Here is a 20,998-nt window from a genome sequence, read left to right as displayed (position 1 = left end):
GGGATGGTGATGGAAGGAGCCAAATTATGATTGATTGACAGCAGACTCCAGCCATTCACGGGAGGTTCTAGACTGTCAATTAGTGAGGGGCGGAAGAATGGGGACAAAAGAGGGAGGGAATGGGAGGAGTCAAATTGGGATTGATTGACGAGACTGGAGCCACTTGTGAACAGCCGGAGTGCCCAAGATTCACAAGTGGTTCCAGGCTGTCAGTCACCTCGGAGCAACTGCTAATTGGCCCCCTTCCTGTCCGATGGGAACGGCAATAGAGCTGCTGCTCCTCTGTTGGGTGAGAAGAGGTAGGGGAACGTTGGTTAGCCTCGGATGCCGCTTCAACAAAATAAAATGGCTGGCCCCGAGGTGTCTGGTTTAAGCAGGTTCCACTGTACTTTGAAACAAATGCAAATTGTAACTGGTGCATTTTTTTGGATCACTTTGTGTTCTTTAATCTTGCGCATTGAGCTGTACTTAGAATTATACTGTCTTAGAATCCAGACTGTGCCGTGTGGCAGAGAAATCACTGATTGTCGTGCAAGGACTTGGGACAAACATTTTGATTCAATTAGAGCTCGCATAACATTAATAATAATAATCCTTTAATTTGATATAGAGTCGTATCACGTTGTTGAGAAATCTCAAAGCACTTCACAGGATATACTGTAAAGTGGTGTGACTGTATTTATACAGACTATGTGTTTTGTAAGCAAATGTAGCAGTCAATTTGTTCACAGCAATGTCCCATGATCAAGTGAATGACAAATTGTATCTGGAAACTCCTCTTTTTGAATAGTGTCATCAGATCTTTAATGTCCATCTGAACAGGCAGACAGGACTTCACTTTAATGGTCCGTCCAGTGGCAGTTATCTGTGAAATGTTTTGAGACGTTTTACCATTACAGAAGTATAATGTAATAGTGTATAATGGTACAGGTGTATAATTGCTCCTTCCTACGTCTGCGAACTGCTGACCCCATATCAACCGATCCACTCCCTCCACTCAGCAGGCTGTGGCCTGTTCCACGTGCCCCGCTCAGCTCGTGTCCAAATCTCTAACCGTCCAGCGCCTTGGGACATCCGTCCGACATGAAAAGCACTATACAAATGTATTTTTGTATTGTATATCACATGTATAGATTATTATAATCAGTGATAATTAACACATCATAAATAATAATAATAATAAATTGGTCACCCAATCCACAACTGTCTATGGACACTGCTTTGCGCAATTGGCTGCTGCGTTTCGCCCACAAAATATAGTCAATTCACTTTACAGTTTATTCTGTGACGTGCTTTAAGACATATCAAAGACGTGATAATGTGTTATATCAAATGCAAGGATTCTTATTATTATTAATATCACATGGTGCATTTTTCCCTCCAAAGTGAAAAGTAATACTAGGAGGTTTTTGGCTTGGGGAAAATAAACATGTTGCACTGCTGTACTTTAATGAATTATATTTATTACGTTTCAATAATTCAACAACAACAACAACATATATATAGTGCTTTTCACTTTGGGAGGAAGTCCCAAGGTGCTGAAAGCATTCATCAGAATGCTAGAATATATTCAACAGACTTTTAAAAGTATTAATGAAAATCAAGAGAAAGTTATGTTTCATCTATGGGAATATTGCCTTTTTTTCAGTTGCAGATAGTGAGCTGAATAACACAGATAGAGAAATGAACTCAGAAGCCTTAAAACAGACAGAGAAGAAAAGAATTCCCCGAGCTGCAACTTCGCGAGCGGAGAGAATATGGCCTGGAGGTGTCATTCCATATGTTATTGGAGGGAATTTTACTGGTGAGATCAACTGTTATTTGCTGATACAAAAAGTCTGAACAATCAGTCTCTTGTGGGTTTTAACACACTTTGCACCTGTTGCCCAATTCCCTTTCCAGTTGTTTCCTCAGTGTTTTTTTCATATTTATACTGCTACTCGTTGTGTGCACACTATGGAAGATTAAGGGAGGGGGAGAAAATAATATAAATTTCAAAAATAGTGCCTGATGGTTCAGTGAGTAATGCACATGTGGTGTGGTACTCAACCAGAATGATCCTATGTGAGGCCCCTGGGGTTGAGGTTGTTGTATCAATTGGGCAGCAGTGGTATGTTACGCTTGGCCACAAGTATTTACAACTAGGGATGGCCAAGATCAAGATTGTTCCTCCCTCTTGATCACTGTCCAGACACCCATCAAGTTCAGTTGTGGTACCCCACCATCGCCAAATAGTTTACCGACCATCACTGTCTTGACTTGATGATGATGCCAGGGATGAGTGCAAAACTTTTAAACTGAAACGTTTCATTTTCCTCTGACTCCCACTGCGAGAAAATGCTGGACTTCCTCGAGTCCAAAATTGAGGGAATCCGCTCAGCTGCCACTGCCCTCCTAACTTCCAATCCCTCCCTACTCCCACCCCACACAATTACCCATCCGACAATTACACATCCCTCCTTCCCCACCTTTGAACCTGTCAACCCCTCCTCTGTCTTCAACACAGTAACCTCCATGAAGTCCACCACCTGCTTCCTTGACCCCATCCCTACCCCTTTCCTTAAATCCCAGCTCCGCCTCCTTGCCTCACTACTCGCCGACATCATGAACCTCTCCCTGTCATCTGGCGCTGTTCCTTCCCCCCTCAAAACAGCCACTAACATCCCCACCTTGAAAAAACCTTCCCTTGACCCATCTCAGCTATCCAGCTACCGGCCCATCTCAAATCTCCCCTTCCTATCCAAGGTCCTTGAGAGAGCTGTTGCCTCCCAGCTTCGCTCTTTCCTCTCCTCTCACTCCCTCCATGAACCCCTCCAATCGGGTTACCGTGCTGCCCACAGTACAGAAACTGCTCTGGTCAAGGTCACAAACGATATCCTGACCATGTGTGACCAGGGCTCCCTCTGCCTCCTCGTCCTCCTCGACCTCTCCGCTGCCTTTGACACTGTGGACCACTCAATCCTCCTTCACTGCCTCTCCTCCCACCTCAACCTTCAAGGTTCTGTCCTTGACTGGTTCAGGTCCTACCTTTCACACCGCCTCCACTTCTTCGCGGCAAACGGCTTCTCCTCCAGCCCCCACACTGTCTCGTGCAGTCTTCCTAGGGCTCTGTCAACAGTGCCCTCCTCTTCACCCTCTACATTCTCCCCCTTGGTGATGTCATCCTCAGACATGGGGTAAATTTCCACATGTATGCGGATGACACTCAACTTTACCTCTCTGCCTCCACCCTCAACTACAGGACTACTGGCGTCCTGACCGACTGCCTGTCCGACATCAAGTCCTGGACGAGGGCCAACATTCTCCAACTCAACGTCAGGAAGACCAAGGCCCTCCTGATTGGCTTGGCCAGCACCTCTGCACCTCAGGCGCTGGCAGCATCAGCCTCCATGGCTGCACACTCAACCTCACTAAGCCAGTCAGGAACCTGGGTATCTTGTTTGACCCTGGACTGTCCTTTCTCTTTCACATCCGCGCCATGACCGGCACTGCCTACCACCACCTCCGCAACATTGACAGACTCCGCTACTGCCTCACCCCTCAGGCTGCCGAAACCCTCACCCACACATTTGTCACCTCAAGGCTCGATTATGGGAACTCCCTCCTTATCGGCCTTCCCAACTCTTCCCTTCACAAGCTGCAGATCATCCAAAACTATGCAGCTCGTGTACTCTCACGCATCAGGCTCCCTGACCCCATCACTCCCACCCTTGCCCAACTCCACTGGTCCCCCATCCCCCAGAAGATCGAGTTCAAATCCTCGTCCTCACCTTTAAGGCCATCCATGGCCTATACCTCTCTGACCTGCTGACTCCCTACCAACCTTCCCTTTCCCTCCATTGATCGGGCTCTGGCCTGCTCCATGTCTCCCGCCTGACCCGCCCTACCATCAGTGGCCGAGCTTTCAGTCTCTCTGCCCCCACACTCTGGAACTCCATCCCACGGTCCCTTCGCCTCGCTTCCTCTCTTGCCTCCTTCAAGGCCGGTCTCAAGATCCTTCTCTTCGACCGTGCCTTTGGTCTCCCTCCCACCTCTCTGCCTTCCCTCACCCCTCCCCCATGCTCGGGCCCCGACACCTGATTGTTCAGCACTTTGGAACGTCCTCCCGACGTGAAAGGCGCTCTATAAATGTAATTTTATTATTGTTGTTGTTGAAGGTGGAAAAGCCAACCCTCAACTGTAAAACTGGTGTTTGAAATCATGATTTTTTTCAAGCCATTTTGGTTTTTTCAGTTACAAAATGTGAGTCATAAATAGTACAGTGGCTTTCAGCATGTAAATGACATATTTAGAAGCTAATATGGCCTCCTCGCAACCATTTACAGATGTTGGCAGTAGAATGGGTGGGGAGGAGTAACCTCTGCCTCCCTCCCCTGCTTATTCTACTGTATTGAATCTCATGGGCTTGTGGTAGCACTTTAGTTCTCCATATGTTTATGTGTAAACCATCCTTCCTGTGTGAGATTTTTCTTGCTGTGTATTATCCAACAAGTCAGTTCTCTCCTGTGACCTTGTTTATTAACCACATACAGCAATATCCTGAGCAATATTCTTCTCACTCTTTCCATGCCCCTAGATAAAACTCTCAGTCTGCATCAATGCAATTCTATCATTCCTTCAACTATTATCCAACAGCAGGCAAAAGAATGTAATTTTCACTTATATAGCACCTTTCATATCTTGATGGTGTCATAGTGTTTGAAAAGCAGATGGTAGCCAAAACTGACAGTGAAAGTTACATAAAGACAATTAATCTATGTTTAACTTGACAACCTGTCTGCTCACTGGACAGAGGGAAGGTTGAACAATAATACAAGCTAAGATAAGCGCTTTGAGACGTCTAGAAGATGTGAAAGCGCTATATCAAATGCAAGGATTATTATTATAAGGTGTTACAAATGGGCATCAAGACAGATTTAAACTTTAAAATATTGCTTGTGACGAGAAAATGAGATTTGAAACATTCTCAGAAATTCCACCTGTGTATAGATTTACTCTACGCAGCAACTTAGTGTCCAGAATCTGCTGAATTGTTGAATTCAGTCATAATTTGGAAGTTTTTTTTGCGATTCATAAAAAATAGACAGAAAACCGTCTTGAAAACAAAGGCTTCCCTGCTTTGTAAATGTCAACGTTTTCTGCTCCAGTGTGAAGTGCAGTGTGAGAGATGTCAAATAGCACATTCAGTTCTGAACAATGATTCCTCTACAAGCCTCTAAGCTCCAGCATATGATTTATACTTAAAACTCCCACAGTATTTGAAGGTACATTGGAGATATGGAATGAAAATAGCTATGCTTCATAAAGTGTTCAATATGATAATTATCACACTGCTACATTTTCGGTACATCTGAACAACTGATCTGATCAACTAGCAGAATATATGTAATATGTGGATATGTGGCTCTTATCATGTATGCAATTTGATGAGATCAAAACCTCCACGCGGAAATCAAGGCTTGACCAATTGAAGTGGCAAAACAAAAGGTAAATCTACCAGGTGCACAAAGAGTGGGGTCCATAAAACCATAGAAATTTACAGCACAGCAGAAGGCCATTCAGCTCTTCGATTCCAATTGGCAGGGCCTCCACTTCTGGAGTGCCCTTATTAACCTTCCTGGAACAAGCTGAATGTGTCAATAGGACAACCGATGGATCTTGAGCTGATGCTACCCGGTGTTTCAGTGCTCATTCAGAGTTGATATCTTGCAAGTTGAATTGAGCTGCAGTCTCTTTTTCCAGAATACCCCCCCATTTATTATTATTATTATTTGAATGCTTCATCCACTCACTGTCCTGTCCTATCCACCTGGGCATTCGAGTTCAGAGTTGTTAATTTGTGACTGACCGCCTTCTGGTCAGGCTTCATTGTTCTGGAGCTGTGGGACAGTACTCCATTATGAGGTGCTGACAGTCTTTGTGTAGGTTCCATTATAATTAACATTGGTACTTGTCACCTCCTTAGTTTTGGAGACAGGTGGGAAGGTAAGAGTTGATGTGCTAATTTTATTCCTGGATTCATTTGTTTCTTTTAATACTTTTGTTTGTGTCTCTGCTTTATAAAATGAAGTTTTTCCTTTTTTTATTCCTTTTTTTGCGCAAGTTGAAAGAATAGAGTAGCAGAAAAATTTAGCCCATTTTCAGTCAGGAAGAGTGAAAGAGGGACCAACCACACTGTTAATCCCTTTTGGTTGTGGTATTGGTGATAATATTCAAATACCCTCCTACCATGTGGTGCAGTTCTGTGGTTTCTATGGTAAGATAATGCATATTGGAACAGGAACAAGTGTAGAGAAGGAAGTGGTGCCCATTAACAGAGGTGGAGAAGGACAAGGTATGATGCCATATTATTCACTGAATGATTCCAGTCATTATGAAGCTGTCATAACAAATCTAATGGAATACAAGGTTAGGGCAGGTCCGTCAGGGTACAACATTGGCCTAACTTTGCACAGATTACTAATGGGGCAACATTTGAATGCTACATGCAATTTTGGGCATCCTAACTTCAAAAGAACACTATAACAGAATTACAATATACATTTAGAGCGCTTTTCATGTCATGTCAGGAGAACATCTCAAAGCACTGCTGGCTGGGCAACCGAGATGGGGATAAGAGCTGAAGATGGTGGGAATGGGACAAATGGCTAATAGCTCAGTCAAAGAGGTGGACTTTGTACTTAAGTTAACAAAAAAAGTGTTACGGAACACCGTAGACTTTACTTCTGTGATTGTTCAATTTTCATTCCATGATTTATCATGTTCATTTCAATTTTTCTTGGAGGCGGGTGTATTTCTGCTGCATTTCTCAACTAGTCTTCTGATTCCTCCAGGCAGTCAGCGAGCTATGTTCAAACAGGCCATGCGGCACTGGGAAAAGCACACGTGTGTTACATTCATCGAACGAACAGAAGAAGAAAGTTACATTGTCTTCACGTACCGGCCATGTGGGTAAGCGATAGCTGTTTCATCAGTGGTTTGAGCTTTTTAACAGGTTGGAGCAAATTTACATGATGTGCTAAGTGGTAGTAAAATTCATTACTCATTCAATCACGCGAGCCTGGAGCATTATCTCAGCTGTGTGGAAAAGGCCAAGAGTTACAAAGGTTTCTTTGTGGCAAATGGATCAACGCTGTTTAGCGAGCATCAATTAGCCATTCTTTTTGGGATTTTCTGAACTATAATCCCTTTGCTGCCATTTGTTTTATTCTGCAGAGTTGAAAGCAGGTTTTCTTTGGCAAGAAACTAATCCGCAAATACCTGTGCTACCACCATGACTCACTGTCAGCTATTTGTTGATCTTTGTCTGACACTGTTGATCAATAAGACAGTGTGAAATGGAATTAATCAGTGTTATAAATAGGCTTGAACTTAAACTCCTGTCTGCCACAATAAAGATTACATGGATCATGGCGGACCAGAGCACTTTAAAGGCTGCTATCTTGAGGTTAAATACATCTTGCTAAATAGGGCTCACCAAATTTTATATTGCAAAGGTTTGTTACATTCTTAAATTTACATCTTACAGAGGAAACTGAGAATTCCACTAGAACTAGCTTTTGGGTGACTTGATAGCAAGTTCAAAGAGACTCAAATCTCTGGTACCCCTGAGGTTGCTGATGTCAGGAAATGTCAATCTTTATGGGAAATGGGAACTTTAATAACAACACAAAAACAGAGATCGCTAGGAACAATCAACAGCATCTATGAAGAAAGAAAAGTAGATCAATGGTTCAGGTCCATGACCCTTCATCAGAACGTTGACCCACTTTCTCCATAGATGTTGCCTGACCTGCCGAGTGTTCCCAGGGATCTCTGTTTTTGTTTCAGATTTCCAGCATCTGCAGTATTTTGTATTTTATTAATGGGGTTATTAGTGTTCATCTGAACAAGCAAAACTTCACTGGATTTTACTGAAAGGGGCTAGTGACCGTGTATTTCTAGGCCCACAATGGCCACATGGGCAAGGAACCAGAAAGATGGCCTGCACGTGCGAAACTGCAACCCAGTGTGAGTCAGTGTGCCGTCAGCAGAGAAGTCAACAACAACAACAAAATTACATTTTTAGAGTGCCTTTCATGTCGAGAATAAAAAAACACTGAAAATTAAAACAAAACACTGTAGTTGCCATTGGTGACAAGTAAACCTAAATCACCCTGAGAATTCATATTTCTACCACCGGCTTTTTCAGTTACTCCCACTTAGTTGCCTTGGTTTAGATCAGATGTAAACACTAAGGCTGACTCTAACGTTTCAATTTTCAAGAGATGACTTGGCCATTGGAAACACACATGGGCTGTGCCTGCCCCTGCCTCTTTTAATAAGATTTAGTTCATGTCAGAGTTTTCCTCACATCAATATAACATAAAAAGATTTTGTTTTTTAAAAGTGATACTGATCAGGCGGCGTATTGTTAAGGGTTTAAATCACATGGTCAGCCTAACCCTAATAAAACATGTGACACATCGAACGGAGGTCCCATCTGCCCGTTCAGGTGGATGTTAAAGATCCCCTGGCATTATTTCAAGAGGGAAGGAAGTTTCTTCTAGTGTCCTGGCGAACAAATCCACAGATGAAATTGGTCATTTGTGGAACATTCCAGTGTGTAAATTAACTGCTGTGCTCGCCTGCAGAAATAGTCATTGCACTTTGAAATGAACCCTGTCCAAAAATGATGATCTGCAAATACAAATAATGAGTTTTCTATTTGGCAGGTGCTGCTCCTATGTGGGTAGACGTGGAAATGGTCCTCAAGCTATATCCATAGGCAAAAACTGTGACAAGTTTGGGATTGTGGTCCATGAATTAGGGCACGTGATTGGGTTTTGGCATGAACACACAAGACCAGACCGAGATGATCATGTAACTATCATTCGAGAAAACATCCAGCCTGGTAAGAATCTGCAAGAAAAGACCTTTTGTGTTTTTTTTAAAATGATTGTTACTCCTGCTGTAAACATGCCTCAAAAGAAATAATTCATATTTCTTCAGACGATAAGAATGCGTTTGTTTAAACTTCAGTTTTGCATTAACCGATTTCATTTTGGTCTGAACCCAATCTTTATCAGGTACCATTACTCCCATTATCTGCAAAGTGGGTAATTAAAATTGATGGATAATTAGGATTCCACAGCCCTTGCCCCTTGTATTCTCCCTGTTTAGGTGCAGTGCTACCACCTAGCGTTCCAAATGACTATCAGAGCTCAACGTAGCTGAAGAAATCAGAGAAACGATAAGTCCAAATAATCAACAAGATTACATTTGTATAGCGCCTTTCACATCGGGAGGAGGTCCCAATAATTTTAATAACTTAATAATAATGATAATTATTAGGTACCAAAATGCAGCATTGAGAATCAATCCTTTGTAACAATAATATTTATTGCACTTGATGTAGCACCTTTCACAGCAAGATAACTTCTCAAAGTGCTTCACAGGATGTACTGTGTTTAAACTACAATGGAAGCCCCATTTTCTGGGTAAAGGAAATTGATGGGTAATTGGGTGTTCTGGGCTCTATTTTTGTGGGTGATTTTTTGTAGTACAGGCAAAAGAGAGGTGAAGGGTTCATTCGGCGACAGAGGCCATGCTAACTAGCATGTTCAGTACATTATATGTAAGCTAAATCACATTGAATGCTAAAGGTATTCCCTCATGACCCCGATTAACCTACTTGTATTAATATTGGGTTTTGTGCAAATTGTGAACATACAATAAGTACCAATAAGGATTCCAGCAAAGCATGAATTTATCTTATACTCAGAAAATGAATATAAGCTCTCAGTTTTATAAAGATACGTTTCAATTCTGATAAGCAAACTAGTTTGCCAAAGCTTTTTGATACTTTGTATAAAGATTTCTACAAACTTCAGGTAACATCTGGTAAGCATTGCTGTGCGCAAAATTGGCTGTTGCATTTGCCCACGAAACATATACAATCAATGCACTTTGCAGTATATGCTGTGAAGCGCTTTGAGATATCCTCCTGATTTGAAAGACCCTATACCAAATGTACGGATTAGTATTATTTAACATTACTCAACTTGGAATCATTTGGTACCGACATCCATTTGAACCATTGCTTATCAATACTCCCGAAACAAATGGGAAGAGAAAACTTTTAATCAAAAATTTTCAACAAGATGTATTGGATTTTTAAAGTGTATTGCTATTTCCAGGTTCAATTTGTTACTGGATTGATCATGTTTAGTGTATTGAATTACAAGAACTGGATAATTGGAGAATTTTTTTACTTAAAGAAAGTTCCAGGTGGTTATATGCCCTGTTACAACAATTTGGAATTTATTTTTAAATACTTTCATTTCAATTAAAAAGGGGGAAATACTGCAATGTATACATAATCTCTAGCGAGAATCCTTCTCATGGCTTGGAACATGGGAATATGGTGCAATGTTCAATTTCAGTGTATATTTAACTGGATCCCTGAGGGAATGCTCCTTCAAAGTGTTATATTTGGATTAGGAATTCCATACAATTGGGACTGGCTGAGTATTGGTTTGGTGCATTCAAAATGTATGTCGGAAACTGAATTATACTTCCTTTGGGAATGTATTTCCTGAGAACGTTATGCTAGTCGTCAATCCGGATGTCATTGGGGAAAGGAAAGTGAGTACTGTCATTTACATTTTCGATATATACTATATGCAAATTTTGGAGCTCATGACAGTCTTTCCCTTTTAATTGTATACAGGCCAGGAGTACAACTTCCTCAAGATGGAACCTGGTGAAGTGAACTCCCTCGGGGAGTCATACGACTTTGACAGTATTATGCACTACGCTAGGAACACCTTCTCAAGGTTGGAGTCTAAGGTTATATCTCTTTGGCTTTTAAGTTCTATCAGATGGTAGAATACAATTAAGACGTTATCCCCTGGATTAGTGCGAACAACGAAGGTGTTGGGCTGCTCGGATGATTAGGGATCGTGAATGGTGAAATTGTTCATTATCCTCTCACTTGTTTTAAATCGCATTTCTAAAATTCCCATAAGTGAACAACAAACTAAAGGCAAATAGAAAGCAGATTAGTGGACTAGATTGACTGGTTGATTTTAAACTACTTTAGTCAATTAAATGAGAAAATAATAATAACACAAAGAAAGCTGTTATGCCTGGCTCCAAGTGACAGCCAAGCCAGCTACAATATGGATGCAATTCCAGGGTCAGATCTGAGTCGCAATGTGTAAAGTCGGTAATCTACACATGAAATCGGGAGGATAAGGGGTTGCAATTACAGATAAACCAATGCAAACACTTTTACACATTGTTGGTGTAAGATGCACATGTAAAGTTTTACAGCAAAAAAACTTGTTGACTGGTTCCAGAAAATAATTATGGATAAAATCATGACACGTTCCAATGCACTGTGGTATAGATATTACTGCTTCTTCTTCCTCAATTCATTCCCTTCAAAGTGTTCTCTCATTTTCTCCTCTTCTAAAATCGACAACTCAGGCTGTGTTTGAATCTAAGATCACCAGCAGACCTGTAATAGCTTGTAGTGGCTGCCTTTGTAGGTGGGAGTTATTGCAGGTTTGTTGATGCAGCAAAACCTCACACATCTACACATGGATCATTTCTACAGCAGGGGTCGTTGGGTAGCGCTTATGAGTGAGGCATCCTAGCTGAAGGTTTCTCCTCTCTGGTGAGCTGTCCCACACCTCCCATGGCTGAGATCAATAAACTGAGCACAGACCAGATATGGAAGCTGGGAACTTCCTGTCCTTTATAACGTAGTACTGCCACACACAACAAAAATAATTGCGTAGCGCCTTTCACATCGGGAGGATGTCCCAAGGCGTTGCAGAGAAACATCATGCTGACCCACTAGTGGATCCTCTCCTTGTTAGTTAAGGAATAATTGAATGGCAGAACGCTGCTGATATATTTTAATGGGGTAGCCCATTTTTTCTGCTCATTTTTCTCTAATTTATTTTTGATTTCCCCCCACCCCCACTGTAACATGCTGGCTCTCAGTGGGGTACAGATCACCAACCCGATCAACCTCACCTTAGTAGCCATGTGTGATCCTAGGCAGTGAATTTTGACAAATTATTGCACTACAAATAGCCTTCGGTTCTGTTTGGCGTAATGTTTACTGGATGGTGCTTGGATGATGGATGGTTACTCACTGGGGGAAGCCTGCTCCATTTATTTTATGGAGGTAGGTGCTTTGGACTAGACAGAAACTCAAATCATGGGACTGCACAATACTGGGAACTATAAGGGCAGTGCATCTCACTGGAGTTCAAAGAGCCTACACCTGCCAGTTATATTCCATGTCAGATATGACTTCTCCAGTCACACAGAGGAGGATGGCATCTGTGGAGCCTCCACAAGGATATTCTATAATGTCCTATACACTTACAGGATAAATAGAAATATTCTTTATTTATACTGAGGAATTTTCATTTTTTTGTGAAGGAAAAGGATATCTCTATAAATATGTTTATGTTCTGCTATATTTAGGGAGAATACAGTAAATAATAAATGACTTTTGTAGACTTTCTTTCCTATTTAAAAGGCAACTTTGTTCCACATTAAGCCTGTTTTTATGTTGTTTTTTACCCACCCAGAGGAATGTTTCTGGACACCATTCTGCCTGAACGTGACGAAAATGGTGTAAGACCTGCCATTGGCCAACGTACACGTTTAAGTAAAGGAGACATTGCACAGGCAAGGAAGCTGTATAGATGTCCAGGTATTATGCTGCATAAATACAGTAATGGAGTTTGTGTCATCATTTATTGTTATACAGTATATCATAGAAACAGAAATTGAGTGACTAACTGTTAAACAATACTCAGTAATACTGCAGTGGTATTATTGGGCATTAAAACCAGTGTGACAATAGCAACACCAACCAACATGGTTTCTGTGTGGAATGTACATCTCAAAGCCACTTGAGTTTCCTTCTGTGGTTTATGATTTCTCAGCTATTCAGCCATGAATACTATCAGATCCAAACTTGACTGACCCCACCCCCACCTCAACTAATGTTGACATGTACATTTCCAGCAAGTTCACGGGATAGTGATCAACTGCAGGAACTTTGGGTGGATTTTCTGCCCATCACCACTATTTTAGTCCAAGGTGGTTGTAGTGAATTATAATGACATTGCTAATACAGCTGTCTAAGATCAACTAATTTGTAGCTCGCAATGAGGTATGCAACCTTCCTGGACTGTATAATGTAGCACTAGATTAGACTGTATACAAAGCCAATGAGCTTTTGCAATTGAAGATTTTATAGATTTTTTTAAGATTATAATAATTTAATAATGATCTGGTCTCCTTTGTCTATTGCTCACCAAACAGTAGTTCTGTTTGTTGAAATTTCAGATATGTCAAACTACATGTATTATTTTGATGGATTTTAATCCTGCAGCATTTTATGAACTAATCAAACAACAATGTAGAAATAATGCAGAAAGTGGTTGGTTGTGAATGAGTAGCACATGGGACATGGCACAAGCAGCAGATGTTTCAGCAATTGTATTCTTTAGCCCTCAAAAAGTATCCATCTACAGCTGTTGAATTTTCCTGGTGACAGAACATAACACTGTTTAGTCAATGGTCAAGTAACTCAATCTCAGGGTGCTGACAGCATCATAAACCACAAGAAAGAAATTCAAGAACTTTCTTCCCCATGTGATACAATTACTCAGATCAACTTCTGCCTCATCAATTACATGATACCTATGTGTGCCATACAGTTATGTAAGTTGCATTGGATGAATTGTGGTTTGTGGCCTCTTGTTTAAGACAGTTGGAGATGAGTGATAGGATTTATTTCTTGTATGACAGATATGGAACCTCGTCATCATGGTTAAGCGTATCCAAACCAAATGATTAAGAGTTCCAAATATGTATGCAAATTTTCCTTTGGTTGAAATGGAGTGCACACTCTCTTCCGAAGGGATGTTCCCTGCTCATCTAATCCTGGAAAGGCATAGGCATAGGTTGGCAAGATCTAAGGTTTGGGACTGTGCAATGTGTGGAGTGAACAGCACATTATAGATATCGCCATATCATCATTGATACAGTCATGGTTTTTCTACTCTAATGAAAAGTAACATTAAGATTAAAGGAGACTAGCATTGAGATGAAAGCTCCAGTAAACCTAACAGATATAATCTGAACCACCAACAACAACAACAAGATTCCATTTATAAAGCGCCTTTCACGTCAGGAGGACGTCCCAAGGCGCTGCACAGTTGGGTCATGACCCGAGCAGGGGGGAATTGGTCAGGGTGAGGGGAGGGAAGGGAGGGAGCGAGGAGGGGGGAAATGGTCAGGGTGAGGGGAGGGAAGGGAGGGAGCAAGGAGGGGGGAAATGGTCAGGGTGAGGGGAGGGAAGGGAGGGAGCGAGGAGGGGGAGGAGAGTCGAGAGGGGAGCTGAAGGCACGGTCAAAGAGAAAAATTATTATTATACCAGATGTATAATAATAATTGCTATGATATATAGAAGAATTCCATAACTGTAAAAAGTACACTATAATGGGAGGGATATCTGTCAGATAACCCTATTTTCTATTACATGGTACACAGCCGTACAGAGATCAACAACAACAATTTATATATATGTGGCCCCATTCATATTGGGAGGACACCTTCACACAGCTGACCGGGAGTCCAAACTAAAACAGTCCAGACAGTGAAACTCTTACAAAGCAGTTTCCTTAGTGCTTCGGTGGTAAAGTTACTGCTTGTTGCGAAACTGAACAATGTATATTAAGGAAGTCCTAAGTTTGATTCGTCGGTAAGAGCTAAATTCACATCTATCAGTAGTTATTACATTTGATGTTACATTTGACACTGGGCTAGAAGAAAAAAATCTGCCATAGTTCCGACTGCTGATCCCACTGAAATATGTTCAAGTGTATATGTCATGTGAGGACAGGATCAGGTTTGGTTGCAATGATCCCTATGGATGAATAGCCTGCTTACGTTCGATATCTGGACACACATGAAGAATGGCCACTCAACCGTCTTGTGCTCAGTTTCCACGGAACCGTACCTTAAAAGGCGCTGTACAGATATAATTTTGTTGTTGTTAATTCAACACCTTAAAAAAATAACAAACCAGAAACCTCTTAAGAGTGAATTTATAAAGTATGGGCAACTGATCATATTTACAGTAGAAACAATGATATTTAGGAAGTGAACATCTAGAGATTGAAATGAACACACAAAATGTTTCAGCTGTGCTCTCAACAACAACAACAACTTGCATTTATATAGCAGCCTTCACATGGGGAGCATCTTGGAATGCTCTCAGAGTCCATCTAAAAGCCAAAGATAAGTTCTGACTTTGAAAGACACTGAAAGCCATCCATTTGCCAATGAAGTTAGCAGGGTTATTACTTATTATTTCATAAGAGTTCAAAACAACAACAACAAGATTCCATTTATTGAGCGCCTTTCACGTCGGGAGGACGTCCCAAGGCGCTGTACAGTTGGGTCAGGACCCGAGCAGGGGGGAAATGGTCAGGGTGAGGGGAGGGAAGGGAGGGAGCGAGGAGGGGGTAGAGAGTCGAGAGGGGAGCTGAAGGCACGGTCAAAGAGAAAGGTCTTGAGACCGGCCTTGAAGGAGGAAAGGGAGGAGGCGGCGAAGGCACTGGGGGATAGAGTTCCAGAGCCTAGTGGCTGAGAGGCTGAAGGCCCGGCCACCGATGATAGGCGGTTGGGGCGGGGGATGTGGAGCAGACCGGAGCCAGAGGAACGGAGGGTACGGGCAGGTAAGTAGGGGGATAGTAGGTCGGAGAGGTAGGAGGGAGCAAGGCCGTGAATGGCCTTGTAGGTGAGAGTGAGGATCTTGAATTCGATCCTCTGGGGGATGGGAGGCGAGCGAGGGTGGGAGTGATGTGGTCCCGAAGCCTGGTGCGGGACAGTACACGAGCTGCAGAGTTCTGAATGACCTGCAGCTTGTGGAGGGAGGTGGCGGGAAGGCCGGCGAGGAGAGAGTTCCCATAGTCCAGCCTTGAGGTGATAAAGGCGTGGACCAGAGTTTCAGCAGCGTGAGGGGTGAGGTAGTGCCGTAGTCTGGCGATATTCCGGAGGTGATGGAAGGCGGTGCCAGTTGTGGCGCGGATATGAGGGAGAAAGGACAGCTCAGGGTCGAACAGAACCCGAGGTTCCTGACTGGCTTTGAGAGGTGGAGAGTGCAGCCTTGGATGCTGATGCTGTCAGCGCCTGAGGTGCGGAGGCGCTGACGTGAGCCAATCAGGAGGGCCTCAGTTTTGCGCACGTTGAGCTGGAGAAAGTTATCTCTCGTCCAGGACTCGATGTCAGACAGGCAGACTGTCAGGACATCGGTAGTCGTGGAGTTGAGGGTAGAGGAGGAAAGGTAGAGTTGGGTGTCATCCGCATACATGTGGAAGTTAACCCCATGTCTGCGGATGATGTCACCAAGGGGGAGCATATAGAGGGTGAAGAGGAGGGGACCGAAGACAGAGCCCTGAGGGACACCGCACGAGACAGTGCGGGGCCTGGAGGAAAAGCCGTTTGTGGAGACAAAGTGGAGACGTTGGGAGAGGTACGACCTAAACCACTCAAGGATAGGGCCTTGAAGGTTGAGGTGGGAGGACAAGCGGTGGAGGAGGATAGCGTGGTCGACCGTATCGAATGCTGCCGATAGGTCGAGGAGGACGAGGAGGCAGAGGGAGCCCTGGTCAAAGATGGTCAGGATGTCATTGGTGACCTTGATCAGGGCAGTTTCTGTGCTATGGGCAGCACGGAAACCCAACTGAAGGGGTTCGAATAGTGAATGGTTGGAGAGGAAAGAGCGCAGCTGGGAGGCGACAACTCGTTCCAGGACCTTGGACAGGAAGGGGAGGTTGGAGATGGGCCGGTAGCTTGATAGCTGCGACGCATCAAGGGAGGGTTTTTTTAAGATGGGAGTGATGGTGGCAGTTTTTAAGGGAATGGGAATAGAGCCAGAGGAGAGGGACAGGTTGACGATGTCTGTGATATGTGGGGCAAGGAGGTGGAGCTGGGAGATAAGGAGTGGAGTGGGGATGGGGTCAAGGGAGCAGGTGGTGGGTTTAAGGGATAGGATGAGTTTGGTGACAGAGGGTGGGGAAACGGGTACGAAGGTGTGTAGGGGAGGATGCATAGGAGTCGGAGTGTGGGAGGGAAGTGGTGGGTAGTGGGTGGTTGTTGGATGGGAAGTGACCGCGGAGCGAATTCCCTTGATCTTGGATTCAAGGAAATCCAGCATCTCCTCGCAGTGAAGGTTGGAGGAGATGACCTGCGCGGGGTGGCGGGGGGATGGAGGAGTTGGGATGTGGTAGAGAACAGAAGTTGGGGTTGTCCTTCGCCTCCAGGTTTATCCTGGAGTAGAAGGACGATTTGGCCGAGGCTAGAGTGGAGTGGTAGATTTTGAGGAGTGTAGTGTAGAAGAAAACTTACTTTATCACGATAATTTATTTAGAAAACAAGGATGTTACCTTTGTCACAAACTTCTTGATGAACTGAAACAAAGCTGTGAATTATTGCAAGTTTTATAATTTAAATAAAAAGTTCAAATATTTTCCTTACCATTGCATCAACACGATATGGTTCAATATGAGCTCAATGTCATTGCTGGGAATAATGCAGCAGTGTGGCTGGCATTGACATTATCCAAAACAGTCACAAGATAGAACAAGTCGAGAATTGTGAAATTGCAGCAAAACCTTGAAAAGTTCTAATTGGTAGCCGTGAAAAGAAGGAACACATTACAGATCATTTGATACTCAACATTTATAAAGCAGCAAACAACAAAAAAGAGGATTTATATGGCAAATGTCTTGAGGCTGTGCTTTCAACAATACTCTTTTGTCATCAAATTGTTCCAAGATGTGAATGCTACAGTAACAAGTTCATTACAAATCTGGTCTTTTATATACAAATGTTATGGCACTTAGCAAAAACTGACTGCAGATGTGTTTCAAAGCTTTAACAATGAACCAGGAAACTCGCTTCTCTTGGCATAATGCATGCCCACAAAACGCAAGCTTGTCTGATGATTTATTTCAGTCATGTTTGAGATATGTTCATACAATTAGCTGTGCTAACCTCATAGATCATGTGGATCAGTTGCATCATTGTTGGGAAGTAAACCTGGCTTTGCAAAACAAATTTACAAATACATTTCTATCACTGTGTTGTTAGAAAGCATATTTGAGAAACACATGGCATTTTATTAAACACACACAGTATCACCATTCTGTTTTCCACACTTAAAAAAATAATAATACATGCAATTGTTATAGTGCCTTATCACATCGTTGAGAAGTCTAAATGCTTCACAGGATTTGCTGTAGAGACTGTATTTTTATAGGGGAATGCAGTAGGCAATTTGCACACAACAATGACCTACAAACAGCCATGAAATGATCAATTTTATCTGGAGGATTATCAGCCTGGACACCAGGAGAACTCATTTTTCATTTTGTTCAGTTTTTCACTCACTTTTCATTCAGATGAAATGTTGAAAACAGGGATGAACCCTTTCATTAACTAAGCACTTTTTTTAAAAGTAAATATAATTTACTCCACCTCAGAAAGTGACCATTGTGGAGTCCTGAAGCTTAGTGGTTAGAGCACTTGCCTCGCAAGAGAGAGGACCGGGGTTCGATTCCCGGGCCTTGTGAAACGTTAAGCAAATTTCCTTACTCCACACGTTTCTGTTTATCTAGCATGGAGTAGGAACCCAGTTGTTAGTCGATTGATGGATCGCTTTTCTTCAGTTAATAATCTCTTCAATTTTAAAAATAAATAATGAATTGTTCACTCAATCCAATTGGCTGCTGCATTTTGCCCACAAAATATACAGTCAATTCACTTTACAGTATATTCGGTGAAGCGTTGTCAGATGTCTCGAAGACGTGATAAGATTAAATCAAATGCTAGTATTATTATTTATTATTATTTGTAAGTTTTACTTAGTTCGAACTGTAGATTATGCATCAGGATCTCAGTTGCTTGAGAAGGTTGGATTTCATCCCGATTATATCATGGTAAGGATTTTATTAAATAGCTGAAAGTGCATGTTCTTTACAGATACAATGATTAGTCTATTGTGACTTTCTGGTGGAGATTCTATCCGGTTATAATTGGCTTGTTGGCAGATCAAAGGCTGCTTTCTCCTAATCTGTAAATTCACAGACTTTTAAAATAATAAGCTTTAGGTTTGATATAGCATCTTTAACGTCAGCGAATGTCTTAAAGCACTTCACAGGAAATACTGAAAAGTGTAATGATTGTGCATGTTTAGGTGAACACAGCAGTCATGTTTGCAGCAAGTATCACGTAATTTGTTCACTCAATTCACAACAGCAGTTGACTGCTATGGTTTTGGTCAGCCCGGTGTCTGACACATGCGGAAACCATCACCATGCTTAAGAGTATCCAAACCAAATTGAGAATTCCATGCATCCCACATACGATGGAAATCCTAGAGATAGATTGTTGGAATGGAATGCGCTCTCTCTCCCTGGAAGGATGCATCCGGCTTACCTAATTCCGGAAAGTATTAGCGCAGAATGGCAAGAGCCCAGGCTTGAGGACCCCAGAATGGGGTAATACTAGAGTCTGACCAGCTAAAACCGCAAATCTTGGCATTGATATCGCTTTCTGGGAAGCTTCCCACTGCTTGTCCAACTAGGACCACCCTACCCATTGGGGCTTTGGCTTGCAGGGTTAACAGGACCTGAAGGGGATGATTCCCTGCTATACCAAATGCAAAGATTGTTATCATTATATTAGTAAATGATGCAATATACTTGAACCTCATATTGCAAATATCCAATGTCCTTCAGGGAAGGAAATCTACCATGCTTACCCAGTCAAGCAAACGTGTAACTCCAGTCCCACGCTTTATTATTGGCTCTTCATGCTTTCTGTAATGGGCTAATAAGCCACTCAGTCAGGGCAACAAGGAGTGACCTATAAATGCCTACATTGTCAGTGTCACCAACATCACGAGATGAGTGAAACTTTTTTTTTGGAGTATCTTCCTCTTGAGCTTTGGTTTGTAGGCCTTGAAATCTTAATATGGAATTGTGTCTGCATTGCATTGGGAAAGCATTTGTATGATAATAATCATTGGATTTGATATAGCCTTATCACATCTTCGAGGAGTCTCAAAGTGCTTCATAGAATATACTGTAAAGTGAATTGACTTTATATTTTGTGGGCAAAACAAATTTCCTCTTAAGCGACAGCAAGAAAATCACAAAGATTTTAATCCATATTTGTTTTTTTTCTGGACATTATTAAAGGCCTCCACAGATCTGTGGTGGGTTTTACTTACTTTGTAAGAACTGAATAACCATTGGAAGTTTTGGAGTGCTGATTTGATACTTGCTGCTAACATGACTTCATCTTACTGCCACAGACAGGGACTGGTGATATGTTAATCAGCAGCAACGTGTCTGTCCCCAGGGAGGCATCGTGCAATTTCAGGGCAATGACAAGGATTCCATTTAGGTGTTTGTGCAATTTTGTTTGACAGATAGACCCACTTAATGACATGGCCACAAGGCAGCTGCTTCACCGAGCAAGTGATTTTACTCCCAGGCAACAATAGATGGACCACAAATCGTGCAGAAAATATGCAATTTGACAAAAATGGATTGTATGCTTCTTTCAAATTGTGTGCATTTTGAAAAGAAATGTTCCTCACAAAATCATGTTAAACGTTACGAAAATAATACAAGCTCAAAGTATGGGCGAATATGGTGTGTTAACACTACCTAGTTTTGTTCTATCTTAACAAAGAATATTTCAGGGTAAGACCCTATCAATATGTTTTTACATCCAAATACCCTCTCAAATTAATATAACAATAATATTTCTTGCATTTTTACACAGCATCTCCAGCACAAATGTTTCAAAGTACTTTGTAGGTATTGCTGTCAAAGCCTACATGGAGAAGGGAGGAGGATAGGGAGATTTTACTTCTTTTGGGGTGAAGTTCCATGAGTGCTGGTCA

The 20,998-nt window shown here is 42.3% G+C and overlaps 1 protein-coding gene across 1 annotated transcript in view; it reads left to right on the top strand.

Moving 5' to 3' along the window:
• LOC103177344 (tolloid-like 1) overlaps positions 1-20,998 on the top strand; it is a 157,541-nt gene that overhangs the window by 62,191 nt on the left and 74,352 nt on the right. Inside the window, exons 4-8 of the mRNA XM_007891466.2 lie at positions 1,649-1,804; positions 6,834-6,951; positions 8,715-8,893; positions 10,712-10,817; positions 12,594-12,718. Of these exons, the coding sequence (XP_007889657.1) occupies positions 1,649-1,804; positions 6,834-6,951; positions 8,715-8,893; positions 10,712-10,817; positions 12,594-12,718 (684 nt within the window). The remainder of the gene's footprint in view (positions 1-1,648; positions 1,805-6,833; positions 6,952-8,714; positions 8,894-10,711; positions 10,818-12,593; positions 12,719-20,998) is intronic.

This window comes from Callorhinchus milii, unplaced genomic scaffold (assembly GCF_018977255.1).
Source record: "Callorhinchus milii isolate IMCB2004 unplaced genomic scaffold, IMCB_Cmil_1.0 Scaffold1, whole genome shotgun sequence".
Taxonomy (NCBI): domain Eukaryota; kingdom Metazoa; phylum Chordata; class Chondrichthyes; order Chimaeriformes; family Callorhinchidae; genus Callorhinchus; species Callorhinchus milii.
The sequence above is the reverse complement of the archived record's forward strand: the minus strand, read 5'-3'. Positions and strand labels throughout refer to the sequence as shown.